Source organism: Fukomys damarensis, unplaced genomic scaffold (assembly GCF_012274545.1).
Source record: "Fukomys damarensis isolate Sample0158 unplaced genomic scaffold, DMR_v1.0_HiC HiC_scaffold_28, whole genome shotgun sequence".
NCBI classification, from domain to species: Eukaryota; Metazoa; Chordata; class Mammalia; order Rodentia; family Bathyergidae; genus Fukomys; species Fukomys damarensis.
The window spans coordinates 6,442,144-6,462,824 of record NW_022900940.1 but is presented as its reverse complement, the minus strand read 5'-3'; the positions used below and the strand labels follow the sequence as shown (position 1 = coordinate 6,462,824).

Here is a 20,681-nt window from a genome sequence, read left to right as displayed (position 1 = left end):
GCCCTTCTACTAGTCTTAAAAATGCATCTGGAGTTATCACTTTCTTGCTCTGACGCGTGTAGCTCAATGGCAGGGTGGGGAGGTATTTCCTACTACATCCTTCCCGATTGACTCTCACTGGACAAGCATCCTAGTCTCTGCTCTAACTACCCTTTTGGCAGGTCGTGTGGATGTGGGCCATTCCTGCTCCCTGTGCTCAGGGAGAGCTGCATCGTGTTCCATCCCTTGATGTTCCCACCCTTCAGCCCCTCCGTGAGGGGCTTTGAACGTGAGGGTTCATGTCCTCCCTTGCTCCTTTTCCACACTGATTCAGTTCCCAGGAAAGGAGACTGCAGACTGAGGCTATGTTTGCACAATAACGCCTCACAGTTTTGTAAGAGACAGACATGTTTGTCTGGTATAGCCGTTTCCTGCCAAGGGCTCTGAAGGACAGGACTGCTGCATAGGAACCCACGAGAGGTATGGCAGGAGAATGACACAGGAGCCTCTGCAGAACCAGGGATGGATGGGATGCAGGAGGAGGGGGACCAGGAAGACTAGAGCCACAGGGCCTCCTAAAAGGTCACTTTTACAAATCAAACGATGACTTGCTGAAGGAAATAAATGTTCCTCATCTCCTCTGGGCTCTCCACATATACAATTACTAGTAAGGCGACTTTGCTGGTAATGTTCCTTATGCAAATTCTCTCCTAGTCTTGATGGGCATTGCTGAAAGGATACAGCAGCCACCCCAAGCGGTAGCCAAAATCAATGTCACCCTGTGATTGGTGTTTGACAGCACACCTGTGGAAGGCTAGGGGCCACACACTGTCATAAAAGTGTGTGGTGAAAAAGCAAATTGAATTTGTTTGGCCAGGCATTGTCCTCACCGGGGAAAGATACAAAGCAAAGATTTCAATGAAAGTGTGGAAAAATGAAACATGGCCAGAGGGAGAACCCAGAAGATTCTTCTTGTCAACAGTAACCCTTTCCCTTTCGTTACACCTGGCCCAGAAGCAGCCGTGTTTGGTGTGCGTGGTGCCCTGATTTTTCTTTTCCTGGGGTGGAATAAAAATAGCCATAAAACTTATGCTCACAGAAACCACAGGATCTGAAGACCTGGACTTCCTTCCCATGCTGGCTCCTGGTGGGGGTTTAGTTTCGAGGCTTGAGGTACCAAGGAGGCCACCACTACCAGCACCCAGGAATGCACGAATGTACAAGAAATGTGGACTTTTGGGCCCTGCCCCAGACGGGCTGAATAGCAATCTGCATTGATTCAGATGCGCACTAACGTCTGAGAAGTGTAAGCTTAGAAATCAAAAGCGCCTGGGCTGTGCGATCGTGGGTCAGCCACATACCCTCTCTAAGCCTCATATGCATATCTGTACAATGGGCATAAAATAGAATCTGTCATATAGGGCTGCCTTTAGAGTTTAATTAAGGGACCCATGTGCAACTGCCAACATGGGGTCCCCAGGAAAAGTCCTGTAAATGTCATCATTATTAGCCAGACCATTTCCTCTAGGCCCTGTGAGCTCATTCGCATGTCTTTTTCCAGGATTCAGCCAACTGCACTGTTTTCCAGAGCCCTTGTGTTAAGTTCTGGCTTCCTCTAACCCATTTTCCTTGTCCCAGTAATTAGCAGAATCACAAAGTGCTGGGAAGAAGTGTGAGATGTTCTCGTGAGTCTGCCTTTTGACTTCTACTGTGAGGAAACTGAGGCCTGGGGCTTGCGTTACTTAGGACCACAGAGCTAAGGCTATCAGGGCCAGGCGAGAACATGATTCTGAATTCCATGCTTGGCACCATGATAGGAGGACCACAACTCCTGTACTTTGAGCACCTCCTAGATGCCAGGCCCTGGGCGCAAGGCTCAGGAACAGAAACATCTCCTTTACATTGCAGAACAGTTTTCCATGTCAAAGACTTGGAACCAGAACTAGAAGCTCTTGGGGTTTCCTAAAGTGCACAAGGCCACAGAGCAAACCCAGGGCCTGCTGGAGTGGAACTCAGGAGGGAACCCTGTTTTCCTACTCTATGGTTCCCAGCGGGGCACTCCCACTCCAGTCTCCCCAAGAAAGCGCCTTTTGGGGGAGACAGGCATGCCAGTGAGTACTTCTGTATGGACTGCTTCTTGGCCTGGCTGGTGGGTACAGAGCTATTCATTTTATTTTATCTCTTTAAACTGCAAAAGCACATTTTCACACACACACACACACACACACACACACACAAATATACTCATTCATTGCATACAACAACTTCTGTACATCACACTTTAAATAAAAAAGACTAGGAGGGGAATCCTGTCAGATGTTTGATTACAACCCTGGGTGGGATCAAGGCAAAAAGAAGGGAGCTTGGGCTTGACATAAAATCAAGAAAATACAGCCAGATCTTAGCTAGAGGTCATCCCAGAGGTCATCACCCTCACTCTGACCAGAAGAACTGCGGCTGGCAGGGCCTAAAGGGTGAGTGTAGCAAGGGAAAGTGGTCTAAAATTTTTTCTAAAACCTGGCCATGGAGAAATGATTTTTCTCTTGCCTCAAAAGTCCCAAGTTAGGATTGGTACATTATTCTCTTTCACTCATTTCCCAAAACTTCAGTGGAAACTATATATGACTGTATTGACAGCAGAAAGATTTATGGTAGTGGAAATTTGGAAACCACCTAGGAGTTCAATAATAGAAGCTAAAGACAAATAGCAGAGGGGAAGAAGGTTTTGGAGCAAAGGATTTCTAAAGGTTCAAGCCAATGTCATGTTGACCGCTTTGGGGAATAGTTTCCCAGATAGATGGTGACTCCAAATGATGGAGGCCATTAAAAGCATTTAAAACAATGATGTACTGAACATAACGAGGACATTTGTGATAGCTGTGGCCTTCTGTGGAGGGAACTCCCCATTCCAGGAACCCTGGTAACACAGGATGCTCCTTCATGGTCCCTCTGCATTCCACACAAGGAGACGGAGATTTAGAAAGGCGAAGTGACCCAGGCACCATCTTGCAGCTGTGCTATGGACACCACTTGCGACTTCCGCACTTTCACAATCAGCTTGTACCACTGCAGGAGGGGTGGGATTTCACTGTATACACAGTGTCCAGCAGTGGGGGACCGGTGCCACAGACTGGCCCACGCATGGAGCCAGAGGACAGACAATGGTGTGGCCCTTTCTAATGGAGGTAAGCAGGCCCAATACCTGTCATGGCATAGTACACTTTTATGTTTTTCTTTTTTAATTTAAAGAGGACAAGCCAGTATTTATGATACATAGCAACTCCATTTAGTAATCATATGTGTGGATATATGTGTGTGAAGTTAATGGTTCTTAAATTGAGGTTGATTTTGCCCTCCAAGGCTATTTGGCAAAACCTGGAGACAACTACTGGAACCTGATAGGTAAAGGGCAGGGGTACTGCAAAACATCTTAAGTGCGTAAGACCTCCTCACCAAAAGGGAATGTCCAATTGCCAGGGATTAGAAACACTTTTAAATTGTAACCATGTGTTTTTTCACCCTACACTCATTGAAAATAATTAGAAAATGGAGATATGAAAAAAAATCTACCCTAATCCAAAGATAACTCCTGTTAACATTCTAAGATAGTCCTCCTAGACTTTTTCTCTTCACATACGCGGAGAGACGGGAGGGGGGTTGTTTCCGAACATTAGTGGATATCTTTGGGTGTGGCATGGTTTTTCTTTCATATCTCTATTTTCTTTTCTTTTCTTTTTTTTTTTTCCAGCAAGGTACATGGTTAAATGTGGAGATAAAAGAAAAGTATACAGCTACAATTGCCTTGGAAAGAGTTCCGCTAAAGTTGAGCAGCAGAGGGGAGGAAGTTTCAGGGCAAAGGTTTTCCAGGGGTTCAAGTCAAGGCCATGTGGGGCCCACTGTGGAGTGACTTTCCTGTTCTGAAGCCTGGGTAGGCCAGGCTGGGAAATCCTAGGGAGCGAGGCCTGTGCCTGCCAGCACTGTGGGGGAAGTGACCGTGTCCAGGAGGGAAGTGAACATGCAGGGGGGCTGGCGCAAAGGGGCCCACAGCTTGGGTTTTGGTGCCGTTACTAATGGTGGCTTTCATACCTCTCACCTGCTCCTTGTACTGTTTGATGGCTCTGTTTGCTCTCTGGCCTTTTCCGGACCAGTGATGCTCCAGACTGGGCGGCAGCTCGCTAACCACCTAGGTCACGGATCCTTGTGTGGAATAAAGAGAGGGACAATAGTGTCCCAGCATAAAACAGAAAGGCTGCAGCAGCTGCTTAGCAACTCTTCTGAGGAGCAGGCATAAACCATGCCATAAAAAAGGAGCCGGAGGCCCAAACAATGGCTGAAAGCTCAGAGAGCATCCTGGCAAGTGTCCTGAAAGCACCGTGGAGAGCCATACAGAGCTGAACAAAGGGCCACCTCCTGGGCCACCTTGGAAACCCTGATTCCCATCAGGCCAAGGATGGGCCTCTGTCCTGGGCCTGTCAATAAATCCCGACATCCGAACCAGCCCCGAGGTTCCCAGGGTGAGTGCCTCTTCCCCTCCCATCACCATGCATTTGTGGATCACAGCACCCGGCCCTTCTCGGTGGGGGCTGGAGAGTTTCTTGTGCCACAACCCTCCAGTGCAGAGGCACACATCAGCACCAGCAGGTCCCTAGATGTGTGGCCTTAGATTGAGGATACCAAACTGGGTTTGGGCCCCACACCAGCTCTCAGCGGTTACGGGCAGCTGTCTGTTGTGCTGTGTTGAGGGCTGCCTGCAGCTCTGCCACCGGAAAGAGAAACAGGTTGTGTTTGCTGAGTTCTGTCCCTTATGGGTGGATGCTGGAGCTGAACCCAGCACTGCCCATTCCTGACCCAGCCACTACCTGGACTGTCCTTTTGATTATCCCCCACCATACTGCGGTTTCCCACGTTGCCATTCCAAGCAGTAGCCGTTGCCAATTCCAGTGACAGCGTTTTTACACACTACTAGTGTCAGAATAGCTGGAAACTTGTCAAAATACAGACTCCTTTACTCCCGTAATCTGCATTAAAATACCTGAGGGAACTTAGCCAGAATGCTAGGCATCACGGTATAGGCCCATTATCCCTGCACTCTGAAGGCAGGAGGATCACAAGTTTTGGGTCCAGCATGGACAACTTAGTGACTTAGTGAGACTCTGTCTCAAAATGACAAATAAAAAGTTCTGGAGATGCAGCTCATTATGAAGGTCTTGTGTTCAGTTCCCAGCAGTTAAAAAAAAAAAAATCCATTTCTGGGCCCCAGAGCAGAGCTCTTAATATGGAACATTTGGGATAGAGGCAGAATCTTTACTGGGATGTCTGCAATCTCCTGTTAGCAAGCATCCTGAGAATCGTCTCCTCCAGAAACACTGCTCCTACCTGGACTATCACACCTGAGGCCACTCTTCACACTGCTCTTCTCCATTGGATTCTGGTGGTTTCTAAAACATTTTCAGTATTCTTTAATATCTCTCTCTTCAAAATGTGGGGCCCGCTGGGGATTTAGCTCAGCGGTTCGGTGGCCTGCCTTGCAAGCGCAAGGACCCGAGTTCAATTCCCGGTACCCACAAAAAAAATGTGGGGCCCGAGTTCCGCTCTGCCTGCGGGCAGGACCTGGGGACTGTGCCTGTGTGACAGTCCACATCAGAGCACACAGGTGTGGGGGCCTCATACTCACTCTCTCTTAGATCACCTTCTCTGGGGGAGACCGGCTGCCCAGTTTGAGGACCCTCCAGCAGCCCCATGCCATGGCCCATGAGAGGGAAACAGAGGCCTCTTGCTCACCCCGGTGGCATGTGGCCTGCAGGTGGCTGTAGCCCCATGACAGACCCTGAGTTATCAGTGCTTAGCTGAGCAGCTCCCAATTCCCTACCCACAGGAACTGTGAGATAATAAATAAGTGGGATTTGAAGCCTCTAAAGTTGGGAGTAATCTGTTATGCAGCGACAGACACCAAATACTGTGCATGAGGGAAAAATGTATCCTGTAGGTTTCTCACAGGGCCACTCTGGTAACCTAACGCACCATTCCTGGATGACAGGAACTTGGCTTCTCTGCAAAGCAGCCTTTATTTTCCACAGCCAGACCTCTGGGCAGAGCTGTAGGGAAAGTCTCAGGCAGGCCAAAGCCAAACCACCTGAGACCCCGCCAGGCTGCAGCTCTGCCATGAGGCCCTGGGCTGTGTTTGCCCAGAGAGCTTTGTTTGAAGTCCCACCTGTGTGTATATACCCTTTGCCCTGCTCCCAGCATGGGCTCCAACCCTCAACAAAGCTCACAAAACCTGGAAAATGCAGCCCGGTCTGCTTTTCCCACTTGACCTCTCTGTGTCCTGTTTTCCCGCCCCCAGCCCCCTCCAGGTCCCCAGGCCTTCTGCCTCCGCACTCGCTCCCCTCTGCTGAGGAGGCTCTGCTGTGCCCTGCGCCACCTCATCCAGAGCCTTCTAGCAGGATGGGTTGCTTCTCTTTGCCCATGAGCACTCTGCACTCCCCGGGAGTGAGAAGAAAAGGGCAAAGCCCTGTTTTACGGTGCAGTTTTTGGTTTGGGCCTAGATGAGAGCTCTTTTCGAGGATAGGGGTTTGAGCTCCCAGATACAAGCCTGTTGAATTTCTGTTTCTTTTTCTAGCCTAGCTCAGTGGTTCTCAAATGTTAGTGTGCTAAGAGTTCGTGTACAACCTGAATGTGTATACAAATTTCACATACCACTGAAAAGCGTGGACCGTTTTGTGTCCCATGATTTGTCCCCTATGCACTTGATTTGAATGCAATCCTTGTGGTGACTCCACAGCAGTAACTCATCCAGAACAAAGGGTAGCCAATGCTGAGAAGAACATTTGAGATCATCCAGGTCCATAGTTGTAGAAGTTCAGTGTTACATACGCCTTTCATGATATAATGAAAGCTGTAGAGAGTCTTACCGGAAAACTTTGTCCACATTCCAGGTTCCTAATAAAATATGTAATCAATAAAACCCATTTCATAGATGAGGAAAGCAAGCCCAGAGAAGGTAAGCAAGGTCTTTGGCCCGAGGTCTCAGAGCCGTGTAGTGGAAGCACTGGGAATAGAAAGCAAGTCTCTGTTCTGACAACTGGGTTGTGTCCCTAAGCAGGCTGCCCCTGCCCACTGAGAGCCTTCTCCACAACAGTCTAACCTCTGCCCGGTGACATCCAGTGACACAGGATCTTTGCTTCACTCTGCATGCACCTTTGCATGATTAAGCAGGTGCCTCTGTCATAGGGGTCATTCCATCACTCTGGGGGTCAGATGGCAGAAGCACTAGGCCCTCTGGGCCTTCTGAGAAGTGAGTTAGGTCCTGATACTCTACCGATACGTGAGCTCCAGGCAGAGGCTTCCAGCTGAGCTTGGACTGGCACATCCCATAGGCCGGGATTTAGGCTGAAGAAATTCAGGTTAAAGCTGGGCCAGTAGGAGAGCAGAGGACAAAGAAATAGGAGCTGAAATAAAGTAGGAAAATTGACCCCAGCATGAGGGGCCAAAGTCATATCAAGGCCCAGAAAGCTACGGGCTATGACAGGGAAGGTGAAAGTGTCAGGAAAGAACTGGCCAAGAACTAAGTGATCCAGGAAATTACACTAGAAAAGATGAGCTACTGCTGACTTTTTAAATAGTTAGTTTAAGCCAGACATAGTGGCACATGCCTGTGATCCCAGCTTTTGGGAGGCTGAGGCAGGAAGTTTGCAGGTTTGAGTTCTGCCTGGGCAACTTAGTAAGACCTTGTCTTAAAATAAAAAATAAAAGAAGGCTGGGGATATAGCTCGATGCAAAGGTCCTGGGTTCAATCACCAGAGCCACAAAAAAGAAAAAAAAAAGTTACCTTGAACATGACAAGTTGACATTAGTTAGGATAGTTTTTCCTTAAAAATGAATCACTTGAAACTGTGTTAAACCATCGAGGGAATCAATTAGGTCTTGTAAATTAAAGGTCCAGAGGTAGGTTAGGCTTCGGGAATAGTGTGATCGAGGATGTGGTTCAGTTTCTTAGTAATTTTCTCAATGCTGTTCTTCAATGGACTTTTGACCTGGAACTGGCTCCTTTCATAACAGCAAAGTGCTGCAGCCGTTTCAGGCCTCATACCTGCATTCTACACTCCAAGAGCAAGAAGGGATTTGTCTTTCTCTAGTCATTGAGCAAAAGTACAAACATCAATGAGAGCCAAGACCTGTCATGTAAAGGTACAAGATCCCAGTGATGAATGTAACTGTACTGTATACCTAAAAAATACCAATAAACTCAATGAGAAGAAAAACAAAAAAGGGCTGGGCATTTAGCTCAGTGGTGCTGCTGCCTGCCTCGCAAGTGCAAGGACCCAAGTTCGATCCCTGGTGCCAAAAACTAAAACTACAAACATCACTCTTATTGCATTTGAATCAATCTCCTTCACCAGGCAGAGTCTACATCGAAGGGCTTTGGCATGGCACAGCCTCCTTGGACCCAGGCCGGGTCAATTCCATGCCAGCCGTGGGTTTCCTCACAACAATACTGGCAGATGGATGGTAGGGAGGTCAACACAGGGCCTGTTCTATGGACTCAGGGTGCTGTGGCTGCCCCCTGGAATTCTGATGACCTTTACCTTATTCAAAGCTCCGAGAATGATATGGTTCACACCTTATTTCTAGAGATCTCTTCAGAGATCTCTTAAGGTGTGATTGAGCCTCTCTGAATGCTGCTTGAACCTCTTGTAAGTTTGGGAACCTGGCACTGAGAGATTCTGATTCACTTTTTAAAAGTCATAGAAAGTTGGAGCAGGAAGGGGTCATTTGAAATTATCCAGCCCAACTCCTCATTCTCATTTTTTACAGGGATGCTGCTATCTGGACCCAAATCCAAGCGCTTCCTCTGAGCCAGTGAGGGAGGAGCTCCGCACTGCAAATTGTAGGAGCCCAGTTTTGAGCCAGGGCTGCCACTTAGCAACTGGGAAGTTGATTTAGCCCATTGGACTCTGTTTCCTTGTAAATGAAACGGAAACGATGGCAGCAGTGCTGACTGTATAAGGGATGGTGAGGATTAATCCTGGGCTCATTTCCTACTGCTGCTGAAACAAACAACCCATATTTAATGTATAAAACAGCACAATTTGTTTTCTCCTGCAGTTTTGGAGGTCTGGAGCTGGACGTGGGAGTCCGTCGGCAGAGCTGACTCCTTCCGGGGCATCACAGCAGCGTGTTTCCCTGACTTGCCAGCTCCTGGGCAGCCCCTTCCTCATACTACAACCTGTTCCCTGGTTACGTCTCCTCTCTTTGCCTTTCTCCTCCTGCCTCCCTGTTAATAAGATCCTTTGTGGTTGCACTCGGTCCACCTCATAATCCAGGAAAATGTCTCCATCTTAAGAATCTTCATTTAATCACGTCTTCATTGTCCCCTTTACCAGATAAGAAAACATATTCCCCAATCCCTGGCGTTAGGATGTGACCATCTTTAGGGGAAAGCGGAGTGAGGAGGCATGTAACTAACATAACCAATATGAAAGTATGTAGCATAGGGCCAGGCACATAGTGAGCATTCAGTAAATGTCACCACTATCATTTGGGCCCCATCTACTAGTGCTCAGCACATGCATGGTGCTAAGACTACCAGAGTGATCCAAACAGATGGGACACCTGCCTTTGTGCAGCCTATTCAGTCTCCTCGGGGTCTTATTTGGACTCTCAAATTCTTAAACACAATGGAATGTTTAAATCCACTGCACATACGCTCCATAGTTGTATCCATCAGCCGTGTAACAAACGACTTCCAAGCTTACTAATTCAAAACCTCTTTGGCTCTCAATTTTATAAGTCATCAAACTCAGTTCTTCTGGGCTGGGCTTCCCTGGGGCCAGCTGAACTGCTGGTTTATAATGGTTTGGGCTGGAATGAATGGGGTCTCTCTCCACGTGGTTATCATCTCAAAGACTAGTCCAGGCTTGATTGTTGATGGAAAGAAGAAAGAAGCAACGAGAGTAGGAAAGTCTCTGAAGTTCTAGGCTCAGAACCGACACGTGGTTACACCTGCCACTTCCAGGGATCGACAGAGATCACAAGGTCAGCCATGATCCAAGGAATACAGAAATAAACTTCATCTCACGGTGGGACAGGTACATGGTATAGTGGCCACAAAGACACTGCAGGGAAGGGAACAGAGGGGAGAAGGCAGGATCTCCTAATTACCAAAGGAGAATTTGCCCTGGAAAGATCTTCTGCATCCTGCCCAGGAGTGGCCATAAAGGTCTAACTATTCTCGTGCCCTCCCTCTGAGAAGGGCATCACATTAGCGTATTTCTTTATCCATACACTCAAATCCCAGGCCCCCAGATCTCTATTTTAAGTGATAGCTCTTGTTTCAGCAGCACATATACTAAAATTGTAAAGGACACTATTAAGTCCTTAACAAGGAAAAGTCAAGTTCACCAAGCTCTCCTCTGTCTTCTGGAAACTAGTAGGACAAGCGAGGCACATACACCAAAAATTGACAGAGTATCAGAACATCAAATTCCTTTAAAACAGAGATTTCTATTTGCCACTGACATGTGATTGAAAAAAGTGAGATACAGTTAATCCAATCCTAACACAAAAATTTAAAGAGAAAACTACTTATTCATATGTAGGCTAGGAAAACCACCAGAAAGACACATATACCACAGAATTAACAGCAGGTGGACATATTGGCTGGAATCAGAGGTGATTTTTATTTTATTTTTGTTGCTCTTTCTCTGAAATTCCCCTATTATAAACCTGAATTAGTTAAGTAATCAAAAAATGTAATTAAAAAACCACAATTGATTCTAATTATGCCAATGTTTAGAAATGAAGCTCTAAGTTATTTGATTGTGGTCTTAATGGTATGTGATGTAATTGAGGCTTCTGGGTTGGATTTGTTTTTGTTTTCTCTTTAAAATTGCCGTGGGGCACTAATTTGCCCAGTAAGTTCTTGAGCTCCCAATTTCAAGTTTATAAAAGCTATTAATGAATGCAAGTTCCTTTCATTTGCGCCCAGTCTCTCCCTTCTCTGGATGCTGGAGGCTGCAGGCTGTTCTGCAAGTGATACCCAGGGGCCAGCACAGTGAGTCTTCTCACAGTGACTGCGGAGCCGTGATTGAATGTCTTGCTCTTGGCTTTTATCAGGGATCAGAACACAGAACAGGCCACGACCAGCAACAAACACTGCTGTATCTTTTACAAACCCACTATCCAAGATGTTGTCTGTTATTCAGTTCACAGTCCTTTTTCTGTCAGAACCCGCCCCCTCCTAAAGATTCCCCCTTGGATACTCCTGAGGAAGTCTAGTTTCTATAATACCCAAATGAGCTTCCTGCCAGGAGACCATGGGACCAGGTCATTTATCTTGTTTTCTGTTTGCCTTTGCTGCTGGGAAGCTTAGAATCAAATTTTGTGCTCAATGAAAGTGACTTCCTTTGACCAAAGTTTTCCATCTTGTTGAATAGCACCAATATCTCTCTATATTGCTGAAGCCAGAAATTCCGGGCAACATTCAAGAAATTTCTGGCTCCTTGTGGCAATTACCAAGTGAAGGAATTCAGGAAAATATGGTATTTTGAGGTGCCGAGTGTGTCGAACTGAGGGCCCTTGAGGATAGTGAGTACAGGTGGAGGCTTTCTCTGGGCTCCTCGTGTGTACCTAAGAGGAATTCCCCTGTCATGAATCTTCTCCCCAGGAATTTCAAAAACAGCAGGAATCCCCTCAGATTACGGGAGAAGAGACTTGAAGTCAGCACTACACCCAGCCTCTGTCACAAGCTGTCACCTGTTCTTCTGCTGTCCATTAATCTTTCCCCAAACCATTCATTCGCCCTTAAGTTGTCTTCTTGGCTGTCTCTATGACAAATACGTATCTGCTTCTAGATCTCAGTGGGGATTTCAGTACCCACTTTTCTTTCATGTGAGGCAGCATTCATCTAATAAATTTGCATACCTTTTTTCCTGTTAATCTGCCTATTGTCTGCTTACTCGCAGATTCAGTTATGAAACCCAGAGAGTAGAGGGATAGTCTTTCGTTCTCTACCTGGTCTGGAGTTTCCAGTGTGTCCACCTCTGCAGTCCTGCTGTCACTTTGTAGGGTAACCATCCTCTTTCCTTGCTTGGGTTGCTCATATAGTCTCCTCAGGGGACCCCCCCAAATCACATCTTACCGTACTGTTACTCTATGACTCTTCCTCCCCACAGAAAATCCATCTTCCTACTGCACAGGGCGAATGGCTAACATACCAGTTCCATCTAGTGAGCTAAAAGGCTTTCCATGTGAAGTCCTTACTGCCTGTTGCTTTTCATACATGAGTCTCCATCTGTGTGTCACTCCAGCCACACCCAGTCAACAAGCCCCACTCTCTCGTCACCAGGATTGTGCATGTACTCTCTCCTTGCCTCAAATATGTTCTTCTCTTTTCCCTGGCTCTCCATTTGCACGGCTGGTGTATGGATCTCGTGTTAGAGTTTGTTCACTAAAGCCATCCCTGGATCCTTCGCCCAACCCAGATTGGCTGGGTGTCCCTCCTGTGAGTCCCCATGCTTGTCCACAGTTCCTCTGCGCTGGCACTTACCATGACAAATTAAAGGAGAGGCTTCCTTATCTGTCTCCTGCATTAAACCTCAAACATGAAGCACACAGTCCCAAGTCTAGCTGCTGCTGCATTACAGGGCCTACAACAGACTCTGACCCACAGTGGATGATCATGGAAGATTTATTAAAAGTATGAATAAATACATAAAGTTTTCTGGAATAGTAATCTCATCCTGCTCTCTCCCTCCCTTTCCTTATTTATCTATTGTTTGGCCCCATAGTTTTACATTGTGCATTTCTGTTACCATAAAATAACCTGTAGATTATGTACCTTTCCTTGCTATAAATCCTTGCAACAGTCCTATCAGGAGGTGGGACCTCCTTCCCCAACCCTTAGGTCAGGGCCAAGTAATACACTTGGGTGTACAAATGCAGTTGGCTGAGGTTTGGGAGGATTTTGCCTCAATGTGGGTGTCTGTGTGTGCTTCTTTCTGTTTCTTCCCTTGGAACAAGCCTGAGCTGGGCTGCTAGATTCCAGATAGGGGCTGCAGGGCCTGCATCATGCTGGCCAACAGCCTGCCAGCTGCCAATTGGAAGTGATGTATTTTAGGCTAGGCAGCTGCTCTGACACCTGAGCCCAGGAGAGATCAGCCAGGGTTGGCCCATACCTTTGGACACGCCTGCTTTGACAAACAGAGAACAGTAACAAAGGTTTACTATCTTAATTCCTGTGTGTTAAGGTGGTTTCCTAAGTAAGCATGGTATCTTTTCTCATAGCTGATCTCAAGAGGCACCACCCACTACACAGATGGATACCTTGAAGGTTCTAGAGAGCTGGGGTCTATTTGATCCAATTTTGTCCAACATCATAGGATATACACTCAAAGTCTGTCAGTAAAGACAGAATTATAAAGTGTATCCAAATTTCTAGGTGACCAAAGTCTTCTTCCATCCTTTTCATGTCTGATTTATTTCTTCTAGCTCCCCGCATCCCAAATAAAACAAAACTTAACTTCTCGTCCCTATATGCTACTCAAGATTCATATTTTACTCATCTGGGGGTCCTTTGACCTCACCCCTGACTGCCTCTGAGGTCGTGTTTTGGTAAGGGCTCCTGCAAGGCCTCCCGCAAGTTACTCTCTTTTATGAATTGCTCCATCGGTAAAATGGACACTGTAATCCACCTACCTCCAGGGGCTGTGAAGGTTTGCTTGTTAATGGACTTATTCATTCTGCTAATATTTATAGCAGATCATCTAGTGCCGGGTGTTCCAGGCTGTAGGGATGTCTCCAGTAAACCAGTGGGGTGGCAACGCCCCCATGCTGGGAAAGTGAGTGAAAGCCCGCCCTGTGGGAATTCAGGGTAAATCGGGGCAAGGCCGGAAGGGGCCTCACGGAAATCTTTCTGGGGGGTCTTAGTGAGCAGGTGGGGCTTGTAGCAAGGCTTGGAGGAGATAAAGTCAGCCCTGCAGGTGTCTGGGAAAAGAGCATCCGACAGGAGAACAGATCCGGCAAAGGCAGAGCACAGGACTGTGCTGGCTGGGGAGCCGCCACCAGCTGGAGGGAGAGCAGCGGGGATGAGCAGCAGGAGAGGCCTCGGGGCCTTGGTGCAGCTGCGGAGAAGCCCTTGCTCAGTGCTTCTCAATATGTAGTGAAATTAAAACTACAGTGAGAGCTTAAGTGTAAAAAAGAATATTACAGTAAGAGACTCATTGCCACGAACCCCCTCCAAACACCCCCCTTGCTTCAGACTTGTGCCGTTGTTCTTGGCACTTTCTGAAGCAGGTCTGCAAGTCCATTTTTGTGTCTTTATTTGTGCTGTCATGGCTGCTGTGATGTCCCGAATTGATTCAAAGCATTTAACTTTCGTGGTCATTTCAACTTGGGGACAAGCCAGAAGTCACATGTGCCAGATCTGGTGAATAAGATGGACGAGGGACACATTGTATGCTTTTTACAAACCTGCCTTTCTGTCAGATGGCATTTGGCAGCTGCATTCACCATATTTTTGATCACATATCACTAAAGAGGACTTCTAGAACTGCTCTAGAAAGAGGCAAGAACAATGGGATAAGTGTATTTGAAGTGAGAGGGATTAGTGTGTACTTCACTGTAATGAATTTTTAAAATGTAAATACACGCTGTATTATTTTATCAGGCCTTATATGCACAGCTCCAGTGCAGTAGGAAGGCCAGTGTGCAGAAAGCCCTGCTGCCCTTTGAGAGAAGAAGAGGACCAAATAATTCATCCTCTTGAAGCTTAGCAGTAGTAATCTTGATACTGGATGGTAATAGCGTCACCTGCAGTCACTACCAAGAAACAAAGCAAGGACCCCCAAGGGGCACTCACCTCAGGACAAGAGGGAGTGTCAGCTACTCTGTAAATCAGAGGTTAAGACCTGCAAACACAGAACCCCAAAGCTGGGGCACTGTAGCAAAGGTAACTAAGAAGGAGCCATGACAGTTTCCTAAAAGTGTCAGGGAGGCTGGTGTGGTTGCCTAGGTCATCGAGGGCTCCATCTCCCCATACCCAGAGGCATCACACACTGGGTAGGACAAGTTTCTATACAATCCCATGAAGGAAAGCAAAGGCAAATGAGGCCCTGCCGTGGCCTGGTCAAATTGTCAGTCCTCTCTGGCTAGTGTTTGGGCTTGGTCTCTTTGGGATCATAAAGGACCTGGAGTTCTTGAAAGACAAGAGGGCAGGAACAAGGCAAAGGAGACAGAGGTCATGTTGCTCACTAGGCAGATGCAAGCTTGGAACCAATAATGGGAATATTAAGGCCTGATATGATCGTATTTGTACCCTGAACCATAGAGAGGGCTGAGCCAGTTAAGTTGACTCTTGTTGCTCTTAGAATTATCCTCTTTCTCCAGGGTATATGAGTTGGCCCTGTAATCAATCTGTTATGGGTCCCTTTCCAACCTTTGTTGTTTTGTCTCAAGGCTTCTGCTCTTGATGTTGGCCAGGACCCAGATCACAGCAAAATTGGGAGTGGTTGCCCAGGTGAAGCTCTTTCAACAGCCAGGTTCTCTTAGCCAAGTCAAGTAGCTGCAGTTGGCTTTGAGGGCCCTGAGAGCAGCACTTATCAAACTTAAAAGTCACCTTAGTTCCTAGGGGAACTTGCTCAAGTGCCAGCTCTGACACAGTCAGTACTTGGTCCATAGTTTGAATGACACTGCCCCCTCCAGAACTCATGTTGAAATGTAACCCCCAGGGCAGCAGTATTAAGTATGGCCTTTGGGAGGTGACTAAGTCCCCAGGGCTCTCCTCTCACTGAAGGGATCAGCACCTCATAAGGCTTTAGGTCAAAAAGAGCCCTTCCTGGCCCTTTCATTCCTTCTGCCATGTGAGGAACAGTGACCTTTCCCCCCAGAGGATGCAACGGAAAAGCCCATCTTGGAAGAAGAGGGGCCCTCATCATTGTCCACATTTTAACTTCCTCACCCCAGAACTGTACAAAATACAACCCAGTGTTTCTAAGTGACCCAAGCTGTGATAGTTTCAGAAAGAGGTCAGACAGTAGGTCTGCTGTGGGTCCTGAGCCTCTCGTCTGAACAGGGACTGCTGACACTGCAAAGCAACAGGAGGCCCTGGCAGTTTGGCATCACTCTGCACTTCAGATTCACCCAGGTCCTGGAATCAAGGCAATGCCAGGTCCCCTGCCTATAGATATCCTGATGCAACTGCTTTAGGCTAGGGGTGGAGCACGGGAAGTTTAAAAAATCCCCCCACCCCTGTGAGTCAGCTCTGCTACGAGGATGGAAAACCATAGGTCCAGTCCATGTTCCTCAGCCTAGGGTCGGAACACTTTTCAGAGTAAAAGTGCGGATGGGAGTCACACAGGTTCAATGGGCGTAAACTAGAACTGGGCGGATCTGGATACGTGGTCACTAACTACAGCCTGCTGGGGCCCAGCCTCGCCCCAGGTCACAGAGGGACTTAGGACGTAGGCTGGTCACTGTCCCTTGAGCTCTCATTTCTCTTCCTCGTAACCTTAATTACGCAGTCTGTGAAATGGGAACGAGAACGCCTATGTTAACAGCCCTCATCTAAGGGACTATGAACAGAAGAGGAGGCCATAATCCATGCTGGTGTGCTTTAAAAAGTTGAGTGGCTCTACCAAATGGGAAGGCGTTTTTATTATTGTGCATCTGTGGTTACTAGGGACAGTCTAGGATCTACGCATCTTGAGTGAGCGTGACCGCAGTTATCTGAATAATAAATAATAAATGCGGCTGATTAGCTGAAATAACCTTGACAAAGTGGAAAAGTGGGGAGATGGAAATGAGAGAGACATTTAATAGAGGGGTGTCATTCTCTGGATTCAGGCTAAAGAGAGGCGAGCTCTTTTGGCAAGGGATAATAAGACTCTCGCAGTGGCCCACAGCTACATGGAAATCAATAAGTCTCTAAAAATAGCAAAGTTACTGTGATTCATAAATAGCAGCATGGTGAGTCTAAACCATTCTGGGCCTCTCAGATCTGAGGTTGGGTTCAGCATGAAGAGGGGCAGTGTGACACTGGAACCGAAACTGTCATGGTGATGGGGTGAAGGGTGGGGACTGCGGACCACATCCCTTCTAACCTACACCTTTTACATATGGAAATACTAAGGCCCCACCATGCTAAGTGAGTTAACAACAACCAACTCCTTATGAGTCCAGTGGGACAGAGCACAAGGCCTTGGAGTGATCATCCCTGTGCGATGAAGTCCAAAGAAACTAGTTAGAATTTAATAATCGTTATATGCCATTTGCATGATCCCCCAAAACTAACAACAATCCCCCATTGTCATTTAGTATTCCTTGTCCTAGTTCCCTCCATCTCAAAAACATATTTTTGTGGTTTTCAAATCCAGATCTAAATTTCTCTCTCTACCCCCACACTGCCTTTACTTGGCAGGTTTCTAATCTGACTAATCTAGTCAGTTTTTAATCTATAGTAGTTTCCCCTTTATCTTAATCTATACTATGATGTTATAACAAAATAACTGAGCCTGGGTAATTTTTTTTAAAAAAACAGAAAAACGTTTCTCCCAGTGCCTGAATCTAGAAGTCCAAGATAAAGGGTCTGGCAAGTTCAGGGACTGGTGAGGGCTTCTCTCGGCTGCTAAAATGTGGCTTTGAGTGCTGCATCCTGAAGAAGAAAGAACTTTGTCCTTACACAGCAGAAGTTAGAGGGCAAAACAAATTCCCCATTAACCCCTCTCTGTAGTGCTCATCCCATTTTGAGGGCAGAGCCAATCACCTGAAGGCCCCACCTCTCTGTACTGATGTAACGGATATAATGGGATTAAAGATCAACATGAATTTTTGCGAGGGACACAAACACAGCACCCTCCTTTTTGTCATGCCACTCCCCTACTGAACAAAGCAGACTTGGGTCATCTATCGTATAGCGTGTGCCATATTATGGGTGGCACCGACTGCATCCCTGTGATTTTGAACTTGGTCTTCTACTCTGTGTCTTCCTGTGGACTGTGACATTAGCTCTAGAAGCTCAGTGAGATCCAGGTGGCCCAATTCACAGTTGGTGCCATGTAGTGTTCACCGTGTCTACATACGAAGCTTGTAACATCTGTCATACTTTAAGATGAAACCATTACTGTCAACGCACATCTATCCAAATACTAGAATGTATACCTCCCAGAGTGAACCCTAATGTAAACTAAGGGCCATGGCTGGCAGTGACGGGTCAGGTAGGCTCGTCCTGGTAGGACAGGCACCACTCCAGTGTGGGGTGTTGAAAATGGGAGAAGCTGTACATTCTGTGAGGCAGGGGGTATCTGGGAACCCTCTGTACTTTATACTTGATTTTGCTGTGAAAGTAAATCTGCTCTAAAAACTAAAGTCTATTTTTAAAAAGTTAAACACTTGCTTTTAATGATCCAAGGAAAGAGGCAGAAAGTTGTGGGGAAGAGGCAGAGAGGACACAGGAATGATGATGACAATTTCCAGACCAGGGCACTGGGTAGATGGGGGGTCGTTGTATGATTCTCTCTCATTATATCATGAAAAATTTCTGTAACAAAAATTAAATGAAAGAAAACACTACTGAGAAATGCTCCTAGGAGGATTGGAGGCACGGTTGGCCGCTTCTAACCCAGTGTTCACCCCATTCACAAACCCCATTCTGTCTCTTTCCTCAAAGAATCTCAGTTTTGTTTGAGTAAGCTTGCCCATCTACCTGGCCAGGGCTGCAGACTGACTGCATTCAGGCCCAGCCAGCTTCGAGGGAAGCCAGCCACCCCCCGCCACAGCCACCCTCCGTGGTGCTGGCTGCTCTGACGCTGTGCTGTGAAGCAGCATTCAGCAGAGAAGATGCCCCGTAAGTACACTTGACTGTCTCTGATCTTCACAGTGAACCAGTGAGGACCTCCTGTACCCCTGCATGGATGACGGTGAGGCTCAGAGACAGCTCTGGCTTGTCCCTGTTCGCCAAGCATGAGGTTGAGATGTGGACAGCACTGATCCTGCTATCCGGGCTCACCCTGCTCAGCTACACCTCCAAGTCTCTGTGAGGTATTGTCAATGGGACGTCTCTCTTGGTTGGTGAACTTCAACAGAGATCTGCAACTGGGGGACAGACTTTTTGGAAGCAATAAAATAATATTCAATGTTAGAATAACACTGCATCTTTGGGAATATTTTCCTTGTTTGTATTTTTGCTTTACTGATGATAAGAATCACGTAAGGTGTATATTAAAATGCAGAGTCTAAGGAAAGGAATTTGTGATCTGCATTTTTAGTGACACTCTCCCTCCCTCCTGGAATTCTCACAATCAAGTTGCAAAATCTCTACCTGTCAGGGCTTGTACCTAGATGCGCCCCCAAAGCCTCATGCAGTCATAGGTGGGGCTGTTTCAGAGGTGGCTGGACCTAGACTGTGTGAGGCTGGGACTAAGGGCCTGTGATCATTAAATTAGTTCACTCATTCGTTCAGCATAGTTCTGAGTGTGGACAGTGGAAAGGCCTGCTCTGTGTGTGAGTGAGTGCTACTCACCCAAAGGACATGTAGCCTGGATAGGATATAAAGAACAGAAAGAGGGCTGATGTTGCTGCTTGCTTTCTCCTTACTTTGCCACTTAGCTGCTCTGCTGCCTTCCTGCCTTCTGCCTGCAATGAACTGTTTCTCCTCCGTGATACCCCTTTGTCCCTCCACCCTGCCTCAGAGCCAGCCAACTATGGATTGAAACCTCTACAAACTGTGAGCTACAATAAGCCTTTCCTCCTTTAACATTGGACACCGGGTATTTTGTCTCAGTAACAAGAAAAGTAACTAAGACATCACCTCTTGATATTAAGTATAGGCCCGGAAAGAGCTGACTTAGTAAAATGAAGCAGAGAAAAGGTCTTCAAGTTGCCTTAATACCCATTACCCACAGCCACTGGGCAGCAAGTCCTATTAACACACCCATCTGTGGGCAGGCCTGGCCAGGGCACCACAGCTGTTATGCTGTCCCAGGAGTGGATCTGGACCCTCAACCCACTGCTGACTGGTCACATGACCAGATTGAACCAAGCAGATATGTTATTGTAAGAATTGCAGTCACAATTCTAGATGACCTGCTGCTGGGCACCAGAGTTGGAGTGTCCTGTGGGATTGTGGTCAATGCAGACTAAAGTATAGGGCAACACAAAGGAGATGGGTGAAAACAGAGGCCATTTGAGATACAGAAGAGGGAACAGAGGAGATGGGGGGAAAGGAGGGATAAGAGAAAGAGGAGAGAGAAAATGGGGGTAGACGAGAAAATGGGGGAGTTTGGAGGACAGGGAGAGATAAGAGCTAATAGTGACCACTCCAAAAAGATATGCTCACTTCCCAATCTCAGCATAAAACCTCATCTGAGAGAGTCTTAACAAGTAACAGAGTTTGAATCTAGAGATGAAATGACCCTGGACTTAGGGTGGGTGCTAAAGACACAGAAGAGAAGGCCATAGGAGAGACAGAGAAGGGAGAGGCACTGGAAGAGACCAAGAGGGTCAGGCCATGGGAGAGACAGAGAGGGGAAGGCCATGGGAGAAAAAGCAGGGAGATCATGGGAGACAGGGAGAGCTGAAGGGCAGGCCCTAGGACAGACAGAGAAGAAAGGCCATGGGAGAGTCAGAAAGGAAAAGGTGACAGGAAAGACAGAGAGGGGAAAGCCATGGGAGAAACTGAGAGGGGAGGCTGGGAGAGGGGGAGGGAGAGG

General features: G+C 47.1%; 1 protein-coding gene across 3 annotated transcripts in view; it reads left to right on the top strand.

Moving 5' to 3' along the window:
* The window catches only part of Shq1 (SHQ1, H/ACA ribonucleoprotein assembly factor), a 242,902-nt gene that overhangs the window by 219,162 nt on the left and 3,059 nt on the right, over window positions 1-20,681 (top strand). The window contains exon 12 of one of the 3 annotated variants that reach the window (XR_781350.2): window positions 18,851-19,011. Coding sequence is in view for 2 of the 3 variants with exons in the window: in XM_033756886.1 (XP_033612777.1) it covers window positions 9,085-9,297 (213 nt within the window). In the remaining variant the exon portion in view is untranslated. Of the gene's footprint in view, window positions 1-9,084; window positions 10,634-18,850; window positions 19,109-20,681 lie in introns of those variants that run through there. The other 2 variants (XM_010629972.2, XM_033756886.1) reach the window with 2 other exon arrangements.